At 41.3% G+C, this 10,829-nt stretch overlaps 1 protein-coding gene and 1 long non-coding RNA gene across 2 annotated transcripts; one reads left to right on the top strand and one right to left on the bottom strand.

The window, feature by feature from the left end:
- Positions 1 to 272: 272 nt before the first annotated feature.
- LOC123318278 (cyclin-dependent kinase 1-like) lies at positions 273 to 1,352 on the top strand. The gene has a single exon (XM_044904897.1). The coding sequence runs from the start codon at positions 273 to 275 to the stop codon at positions 1,350 to 1,352; it is 1,080 nt and encodes a 359-aa protein (XP_044760832.1).
- A 1,176-nt stretch (positions 1,353 to 2,528) lies between these two features.
- LOC123318504 lies at positions 2,529 to 2,943 on the bottom strand. Its single transcript, XR_006538309.1, has 3 exons — positions 2,851 to 2,943; positions 2,665 to 2,792; positions 2,529 to 2,569 (listed from the first exon to the last, which is right to left on the bottom strand). It is a non-coding gene; the product is annotated as an uncharacterized LOC123318504 (long non-coding RNA).
- Between the last annotated feature and the right edge of the window lie 7,886 nt (positions 2,944 to 10,829).

The raw sequence follows: 10,829 nt of genomic DNA, 5'->3' as shown, positions 1-10,829 counted from the left end.
CACATTAAAGATTTAAAACCATTTCATGCATAATAATATTATTGACATGATCCGTTAACCGTTCTATAGAAATAACCTCTGAAAGGAGGAAATCCGTTATTTTTTTTTGTTACCGAATATATATTATTTTTCCGTTACCGAATATACATATGTATATAATTTTTCCGTTACCGATTATATTATTATTTTCCGTTTACCTGTTGATCTGAATAACTGTAGTTGCTCGGCCAACCAGAACCAGTGTTCCGTAAGACAAAAGGTGTCTAGTTAACATGTTTCAGATGGAACATTTACACCTGGGGGAGATCTTGGGAGAAGGCAGCTTTGGGCGTGTCTATAGAGGCCAACGACACGGCCAAGCAGTGGCGGTGAAAAGGACTATGTTGACTCACCACGCCATCCAGGAAGTCGACATACTCAGGTCCCTAGAACATACAAATATAATACCCCTGCAAGAGGCCATCATAGAGGGAGACTACCTTTTTATGGTAATGCCTCTGTGCGACGAGGACCTAAATGCCTTCCTGCGTCGAGAAGGGCCGAGGAACCAGCCGTCTCGGTTCTTCCGCGTGATGCGGCAGTTAGCAGCAGCCGTGACGGAGTGTCATCGTCGGCAAATAGTACACCGAGACATCAAGCCAGCCAACATCTTACGCCGCCGGTGCCGATTCCTGCTGGCAGATTTTGGGTTGGCCGAAACACTTACTACCACCCAACCCCTGCTCACCGAGCCAGCAGGAACCATGGTGTACTGGGCACCGGAACAGCGCAGGCTAGAGCCGTATGACACGTCCGTCGACCTGTGGGCGTTGGGGTTAGTGGCCGTAGAGGTGGCGACCGGCCTACCGTGCCGTCAGGGTGAGGAGGAACAGCATTGGGCCTCATCCCTGGACGACAAATACCGTGCGGAGATGGAGCGGTTGAGATTCCCCGTCCGATGGTACATCGAAGGTTTGCTCCAGGATAACCCGTCCCACCGGAGACCTGCTGCACAGTGGGAGTGGCCTGGAACCGATACCGTCCTGTTAGTTGAAACCGTAGCTCAGCCACCCCCACTGATACCGGTGTCCACACTGAGACCAGCACCGCTTCCACAAATTGCTCCGTTAACGCCACCACCCCAACTGTCTCCCGTCCCACAGGAACCGCCAGCACCAGGGAAGACACTGATTTTGCCGTCAAGACTAGCATCCAAAATCCAGGCTCAACCGAACCCCCGTCTGTGGTCACCCAGTCTTCGGACTGAGGTCATCGCCCTGATACCAACCACCGTCAAGGGCAAACGCCGGCTCCGGCTGAAGCTCAGGTTTCCCTCCGGCACTGCCCACCGTCTCTGGGTGCCAGTGGATTGAAACCGTAAGAATTATCTTCCTGAAAAAAAAAAAAAAAAAAAAGAGAAATTTGCGCCAGTCAAACCGTGTGTTCACCGTATAGAAATGAAAATACCAGGTATTAATGATCTTACCTCTTTTCAGAATACCGTCTAACGGCTGCAACATGAGCGACTCAGACTTTCTGGAACGACTGGACGAGGAGCTGGGTCTTGTCGATCCATTAAAAGACCAGGAACCGGAATCTCCTCCCCGTCCTGTGCCGTTGCCGTTGGGGGCACTCAAAGCATTTGGTCGCCCCAAACCAAACACCTCTTCCGCTGTCACTGACCGTTCCACATCATCACCCAGGAAGCAGGAACTACAACAGGCGGCTGTTCCGACTCAGAGACAGAATGCAATGGAGATAGACATTCCAACTGAAAAGAGAAATAAGCAAGATAAACGTTATTTCATAAACAAGGGGAAGATTTCCAAACAACCGGATAATCGTCAACATGATATCCACCGACACAACAACCGTCCAGCTCAAATAACAACCAAGATTCCAGCCAGAGTACGTACAGTTGGCACAATGGGGCCCAATGTCTACTTAGAACTACGCCCTAATATGTGTTGGAGATGTGGCCAAGGGGAGCACAGTCGAGCACACTGCACCGGTACCCCGATTCTCTTCTGCAGCAGTTGCGGCCTGCTAGGTACATTAACCAGAAATTGTACTTGTCAGTCTCATCACCGTCAACGCGAGGCTGCCGTCCAATGCGATATCCCCAGCGCATCCACCCAATCCGAACCGCCCCGGAAGAAATCGAACAAGTTCCGTATGCCAACCAGTAGGGAGTTAGCCCTCCGTGCCTGTCCAAGATGTCGAGAACTCCGTGAGGCCAAGGACAATAGCAAGGAGAAATCACGTACAACTGAAGCCCGTCACTAACTTAGTTATAACCGATTACACCGTAACAATTCCGTTCAAATTCCGTACAGGCACTACCGTTGACCGAAATACCGTATCTACAGATTTTTATCCGTTCAACATGCAATTATAAATCAAACCTGTTAAAACTGTCCGAAAAATCTGTTATTTATGTAAGGAATACCAATAAAGGATACTGTTTCACATTACAACTGAGTATATCAGTCTATTAATCCAATAGATCTAACCAATTTCTGTCCTGAACCGAATCGAAATTACTGTACCGTCAATTTAACACTGTTTACCTGAAGAAAACACCGTCTACCTGAAAACAGAGTACAGAGAAAAACCGTTCCAAGAAGAAAAGTTGACCACGAGGAACGATGAAGATTGGAGAGTTTATTGTTAGAAATTACCCACCTGCAAGTCTCATACCGGATCCGAGAGTCTCAGCGTCCGTACAGCCAGGTCACACCAGTCCATTGAGCCCCCACGTCGAGCTGTTGGAGGCTTTCCACCTGTTGCAGCTCCCACGATTCCTGGGTAACCTACAAAACCACGATGGAATTCAAACACCCGCCAAACACAGTTAAATTAGGTACTCACCGGAGGGATGAAACGTGACACGTTTCCGACCAGCGATGAAGATGAATTTCCACATAGAGAGGGAGGATTTTCCTCTGTTATACACCATTTATCCACGGAACGCTGAACAAAGTTCTTTGACAAGATGGCGGAGACCTGCGCCGAAATGACTGACGCTGACGTTTCTGCGTGCGCATTGGAACTACCATTGCCAACCATAGAGAAGTATTGTAAACTGGTCACGAGTATAGTTTGTCTATGGTATATAGGTGGCGCGCGCGAAAGTAAGGTACTAGGGGTAGATAGAGTCGTGAAATTAAGCTCACTATTTCATCGTAAGTTAATTTCTTCCGAGATGCAGGGGGTGTGATGAACCCCAGTTTTCTGAGGAAAATTGGAGTTCATCTTAGTGAATTTTTTCGTTTTAAATTTCCGTCTTTGAAAATATTTTAATTCTCGAATATTCCGTACGTTCATTCCGACAGGCAGAGTAAATGTAAAAAACCGCTTATCTGTATTCCACGTTGTTTTTCTTACATGCCGCTGAAGATTTCAACGTTTTTCATCTGTTGATATGCGATAAACCGGAGCTGACGACGTTTTTCAGTCTTGTAGCATTCTGGAATTTTCAGATTTTTACCGTGGGAGGGGATATACCTATAAAAGCAAATTTTCCCCCGCGACGGTCACTTTTTGAATTTTACTTCAGTGCTTTCCTTTCGCTTCCATATTTTCGATTTTTCGCTTGCTAACGTAGTGACTTCTATTATAAATTCATTTAATTTTCGGTATTCTTTCGCCGTTGAAGAATAGTCATTTTGTGTTATTTGCATCAGTGCTTAGAGTTAATTTTTTAGTTTTTCTTTTAAATCCTTTGAGTTTCGAGTGCGTGAAACAAAGGAGGTAGGTCCCCGTCTGTACCGTTCAGTTTCTTTGTTAGACCTACGCCGTTACTTCCTTAACTTTGACACTGCTGTACTGTATCGTTTTCTGTTGTATTTTATCGTCCTTTACCCCGTTGCGCGAAATAGACATTTTCTTCGCTGTCAATCATGGTGTGCTATAACCCTTGGGGCAGCGAATAAAAGTCTCGAACAGATCCGCCCTAGCCCTTGGGGTACTGAAGGGAAAGTTCCGTCAACCCCCCTGTCCGCGTCATAAGTGTTAAATCCGAAATCTCTTCTTTTCTGTCAATCATGGTGTGCTATAACCCTTGGGGCAGAGAATAAAAGATACCGCCCGTAGTCAGTGAGATCCCGTAGTTGCGTTAAAAATAGACATTTTCTTCGCTGTCAATCATGGCGTGCTATAACCCTTGGGGCAGCGAATAAAAGTCTCGAACAGACCCGCCCTTATTGTGTTTCATTCCCGGAGACATACAACTACACACCGATACCGTATAGCAAGTCCTTAGCATTCGTCAGTTCTGGTTGGCGCATTTTTATTGAACCGTTAATTTTTCACTATACCCGGTATAAATTTCATAAAATGCTCGTGACCGGGTAAGATTTCCCGAATGTATTTTCACTGATAGAATCACTCATGTTTTATATCACACATATCTCCCTTGTACATATAATTAGTTTCCGAAGTTGTGAATAAACTTTTACATAGTTCGATTTTGACTTCTTCGTTGTCGCTACTACCCTAGACAACACCGAGCTCTGTCTCTGGCTAGCAGCTACTCTGGTAGGTTTGCTATTCTTCCTATTGAAAAGAATAGCTGGCGCTCGAGATTAAGGCTTCTCCGAGAAACGCGCGTTACAAGGTAAATGTGGTTTGCTTTCACGATTGTGATCAGTCCCACTCTCATACCTATAGCCTGATGGTATAATTTACATACGGCATTATGACGTTCTAAGTAATCTCTGGGCGCCAGTATGGGGCATGAGGAGGTTATGTGTTGAATGTGCTCGGTTGCCTGATTACATCTGTTGCCAGGTTCTGTCCTGCTATTCTTTTGAGAAATGCTCTTGTCGCAACAGCCTGGTCCTGCACTGCGATAATTCGACCTTCAGTTTCGGGAAACAGGTACCCAGATGTAAGGTAAGTAAGCGAATCCCTCTCACTGACCGCTTCGTTTTTCAGATTGTTTGGGTATCTACCATGCAATGCCTTGGAGTGCCATTCATTGCGCAGCTTCTCCTCAGTGATTCCCAGCAGTGACGCAGACCCCGATGATAGTTGCAATGGGGTTATATTTTCATCAGCCCTGCAGATTGTCCTGATGAAATCCGAGTTATTGGAGGTGAAATATTCTCGGAGGTTCTTCAAAATTCTGTCGTGGACAATTGCAAGGTGCTGCATACCCCTACCTCCATCTTTGCGCGGGAGATATAACCTACTAACTGAGGCATGTGGATGATGAACTCCAAACTTCGTCAAAGTTGTTCTTATCTTCGTATTCAGGTCTTCAATTTCGGTTTTGGACCATCCAACCACACCAAACGAGTACACAACGCTAGGCAGAACCCACGAGTTGATTGCAGCGAACAGCGATCTGGAGTTGAGTTTGGCCCGCAGTACAAGTCGCAGTCTCTGCAGGAGTTTTTCTTTCAGGGTGTTCCTAACCTCTTTGGATTTTATTTCGAGCGCCTGTTGTACGCCCAGATACTTGTATGATTCATGTGGGCCCAGGTAAGGACTCATGTGAAGTGAGCACGTTATGTATAAATATTTATTTATAAATCCACAGTTGTATTTCAAATGTTCTGTTTACGTTATGTAGCACCCTTCTGCATGTAACATGTTGGTTTGCTGGGGTTGCAATATGTATGACACGTTGATGTTATGCAATTGTGTTTGCTGGGAAACGACTTGCTGAATTGATGAAACCTTAATACGTTGCTCCTTGTTAGTAACAAACAAACAACAATAATGAATGACAATTGGCATACTGTCAAATTCCTGCATCCATCGACCGCCTTCCCCTTGCTAACAAGAAATGAAATGGTGATATAGAGATGACGAGATATAGAAGTATATATATCTCGATCACTTTCAACAAGATTCAGCTTCACCTCATTACTTTCATCCAGTGAGGTCAAGGGGTAGGGGATTTACGGGGAGAGTATCGAAATCCATACGATCTGCGGTAAGGTGAACTTTATCTCAAAGTTGACCTGAGGTGAATACCTGATTGATTATGTTGCAATTGTTATTATCATCCCCTCAGGAAAAGAAACTATATCCGCCCTTGAGTGAGGCAATGGTATTTCCAAGAGAAATGGATTGTTAGAGAACGGCCAATAGAATTGCCACTACGCTGACGCTGACGCTTGACACCTTCTGACTTTTTTTCCTCTACTCTTTCAAAGTAGATGCGATGTAGAAGAATTGAAAGTAAACTGGACAACGCATGTTGAGAAATTCAAGTTGAAGTTTTTCAGAACATTAGGCATGAATTTGAAAATTTTAGGTTATATTTCTGTACAAAATTATGGACAACATATTGAAAAACTTTTATCCCTAATAGCACACAACGTCCATGGGACATACAATTCATGTCCATTTAACGTCGGAACGTCCATGGACTTGATTTGTATTTGATCCGTTTCCGGACAGTTTTAGGACGTCCACGATATATATCCATTGTTAGTCCGATTTATGTACAATGTCCGTATCGGATATCCATTGGATGCCCGTGATGGACATAATACGGACTATATGACATATGTCCGAATCAAATAGTTCCAAAATAGTCCCTGACCGACTTAATACAGGCAATGCCAAAAATATGTCCTTACTGGATATCCATAGGTGTCTGTGATGAACATAGTACGGACCATATAACTTATACATATGTATATATTACATGGTCCGTATAACATCCATCACGGATACCTAGTGAATATCCGGTAGGGACATCTTTTGAATGTCCTCACTGGATATTCACTAGGAGTCCGTAATGGACGTAATATGGACCAAATATCATGTATATATTACATGGTCCGTATAACGTCCATGACGGACACCTATTGGATATCCGGTAGGGACATCTTTTGAATGTCCTCACCGGATATTTACTAGGAGTCCGTAATGGACGGTATATGGACCAAATAACATATATATGTTACATGGTCCGTAATGGACGTAATATGGACCAAATAACATGTATATATCACATGGTCCGTATAACGTCCATGAAGGACACCTATTGGATATCCGGTAGGGACATCTTTTGAATGTCCATACTGGATATTCACTAGGAGTTCGCAAGGGACGTAATATGGACCAAATAACATGAATATGTTACATGGTCCGTATAACGTCCATCACGGACACCTAGTGGATATCCGGTGGGGACATCTTTTGAATGTCCATACCGGAAATTCACTAGAAGTCCGTAATGGACGTAATATATACCAAATAACATGTATATATCACATGGTCCGTATAACGTCCATGACGGACACCTATTGGATATCCGGTAGGGACATCTTTTGAATGTCCATACCGGATATTCACTAGGAGTTCGTAATGGACGTAATATGGACCAAATAATACATACATGTATATCAATGAACACCAAAATTTAATATTATTTTTCACTAAACTCCATTTTTCCGCTTTGTAGTATATGAATATCTTATGAATATTATATTATGTATAACGTTATGATGAACGAAGACTAAATACTTGAGTAATTACTATTATAAAATAATCAATGTTTGAGTTTTAAGACTTTAGTTTTTATTATATGGTATTTCTGTATTAATCGACTACTATTCCATAAATCAGTTAACAATATAATGAATATGTTCCTACAAGTAGGTATATCGTATAGGACGGTTGCAGCGAAGACTCAGTAATGCAATGTCCCCACATACTCGCGGGTTCGAATCCGGGCCAAGTGTAAAAACTTTCTAGTAAGTATGGATGGAAAAGAGAACACAGAAAATACCATCTGCGTCTGAGTGTAAGACATTGGGTTCTAGGACATTGAAATTCTAATAGATAGGAGGAAAGCCAACGTCGTGGTAAATTTTTGTACCGTTGAGATAGCTAATGATGGTCCCAACGGGATATCCATTGGACGTTCGCGATGGACGTCCGAATTCCGTTCAAAGTTGTGACATTTGTACGTCCCTCGGATGTCCATAGAATGTCCATTGTACCAGAAATGGACGTCCCATGGATGTCAGTAATGTCCGAAGAGAACGTCCTATGGATGTCCATAGGACTACTTTGTGCTATTAGGGATACTTAGTGGAAATTTTTCATTTATTTCATGTCTTATTGCAACTCTTGCTACGGTTACTATTGTTCGGTTTTTTTTTTTTGATTTTTCGGATGTACTGGCTCAGCGTAGAGAATTTTTGAAAAAGTCATGATATCTTATCTTCAAAATAAGTAACTCAACACGCATTCTAGATTATAGATTTTAGGGTAGGCTGTAATCACGCTCGCAGGGTTGATAAAAATTGATTGGAACCGACCGTATAAAATACCCGTACCCCTACTCTACTAAAAAGATTTTGAGCGAGATCCGATATTGCTGGTGTTACTGGCCCCTTTAGAATAACAATAGAACCGCTTTTTTGTTGTTGAAATATCAATAAGAGTTTTGAGACCTTTAAATCCGATATTTCACGTGGAAATATTCAACGTCGCTGGGCCGTAATTTCTTCATTCATATTCTGGAAACGGGTTCGTGTTCGAATACCCAGTGATCATTGAAATTTTTCTATGCTCACTAGGCGCTCGGCAGCGCCCCATACTCTACCTCGCGTCCCCGACAAATAGGTGCTCCAAACACACGATTTTTTTTTCGAACGAAAATGGGGCTCAACATCTGTGTACCCCACTCAGCCCTGCGCATAAATTTTTTGAAGCCCTAGCACACTAGGACCCTGGGTTACACACAGCCTGGTACCCCCGGAGGGTAACATACGAGTCCGCAGCAGTGAAATCATGGGATAATACATTATAATTAATAATTCGTTAATTTTTCTTCTGATTGTATATTTTCATTTCGAGAAAGGTATTTCTTCGAATTTATTATGTTCTCAGAATGTGGTAGAGGATGGCAATTTTTTTCACCTATTCCTCTGAAGCTTAACTTCTGAAATAACAATTCGACTAGACCTTACATTACGGACAGTGATCGATTTTGTTGGTAATTTTTTTATACATCCAATTTTTTATAAGAAATCGATTGGTACCAGTTTCAACTTCGGCAAGCTCGTAGTTTAGGCGGTTACTTGATCTCGATTTTTTTAATGTTTCTCTCGCTTAAATTCAAAAATTTCTGTGAAAATGTTGAAATTTGAGTTATTATGCTATTGTCATAGAAGTACCTATACGGAACTAGCAGGTCGGGGGATACAAGATTTCCGGAATTTCGTGAATACCGAGGATAAAAACCACTATTCTCCACTATAAGAAATTAGTATCATTCTAATAATATATCGACTTAATTAATGCTACGTTGCTACTACTATAAGGCCCGCTTGTTCAGTTGAGGATTAGGCCGAGTTTTAAGATAATCCTAAATTAACTTGACAGAACTGACTTGGAATGTCAAAATTAATCTAGGATAAACTTTAATCCCGAATTGAACAACTGGGCCTATACATATAGAGTTTCGGATTTTGCGAGAATCTACTACTTTTTCTCCAAAACAACAACTACGCTGAATTAAATGTGATTGACTGTTAGCGACACCATCAACCAATATCAACCATCTAAATTCTGTAGTCCATACAATTTTTTTTGAACTCTCATTATACTATGTAGCAGTCTGAGTCTGATACTGAAATCCGTCATTTAACAAAATGAGTTGTCAGCTATCGATCTATTAATTAAATCGTATCGATACGACAATATACATTAGACCATAGATGTCCAATGGATGAACTGAAGCAACATTAGATCAATAAAAAAATATTTCGTTTGTTGGCCCTCATTTTCTTCGATCATGAGTTCGTTCATTCATGTGTGTGTTCATTTCCGAAACATTTTTTCTTCGTATTTCTTCTTCTGGAAACTATTTTCATTTTGTCTAGATTCTTATTATTTATTATTTTTCTGATAGATTCAACCCTCTTATTACTGCTGAAGTTTTTGTGGGTACGAGAAGTGTACTAGTACTATCAATGTACAGGCCGGGCGGTGCAAATAGTGACGTGAACATTTTTCTCCAGCAAATGGAGAAATCTTTAAACATGCTTTTTGGGGAAAATGAACAGATTATAGTTGCCGGTAATTTTAACATTGACCTTTTGCATAACAGTAAGCATAGAATTGATTTTTTGACACTAATGAGGTCATTTCAATTGGAACCTTCTATTATCGAACCTACTTGAATAACTCATTGTACAAAAACTTGTTTAGACAATATATTTAGTAATATGCATGTTGTGCAAGCTGAAATTCTTTCTACAAATTTTTCCGATCGCACTGGGCAAAAAATTTCAATTGAAATGCCTACATCAAATCTGAAGGAACCAATATATAAAAGACAATTTGATGAAAACTCCTTGAATAGCTTCAAAATTACTTTAAGTGATCAAGATTGGAAAAGAGTGCTTGATTTTGATGAGGGCGATGTTGATAGGCAGTGTTTATGCAAACATTTTTGAGGAATGTTTTCCATTGAAATGTTTCAAAAGTCACAATAGGCCAAAAAATTATTATAATACTCAGGAAGTGATAAACTGTAAAAAAAGACTAGATATGCTTCTTACACTTAAATTAAAAAAGAATGATTTCAGGGAGGAATATAATAAAGAAAGATTAAAATACCAAATATTGTTGATGAAAACTAGGAAAGATCATTACAATGATAGGATTGAACAATCGAAGAATAAAAACAAAACTATGTGGGCGATTTGTAACGAGATAAGGGGAGATTCTACGAACAGAAATACGAGTGAACGAATTTTCATGGAAAAGTCAAGAGAAAGGGCAAATGAATACAACAATTTTCTTGTAGAAAAAATACCTAAATGGCTCGGTGACTTGGTGGATGCACCATCTTTTCACAATATTCCGTCAAA

This window comes from Coccinella septempunctata, chromosome 8, assembly GCF_907165205.1.
Source record: "Coccinella septempunctata chromosome 8, icCocSept1.1, whole genome shotgun sequence".
Lineage (NCBI taxonomy): Eukaryota > Metazoa > Arthropoda > Insecta > Coleoptera > Coccinellidae > Coccinella > Coccinella septempunctata.
The sequence above is the reverse complement of the archived record's forward strand: the minus strand, read 5'-3'. Positions and strand labels throughout refer to the sequence as shown.

What these genes read in the sequence shown, in the direction of transcription:
- LOC123318278 (XM_044904897.1), top strand. Translation starts at nt 273, where the DNA reads ATGTTTCAGATGGAACATTTACACCTGGGGGAGATCTTGGGAGAAGGC.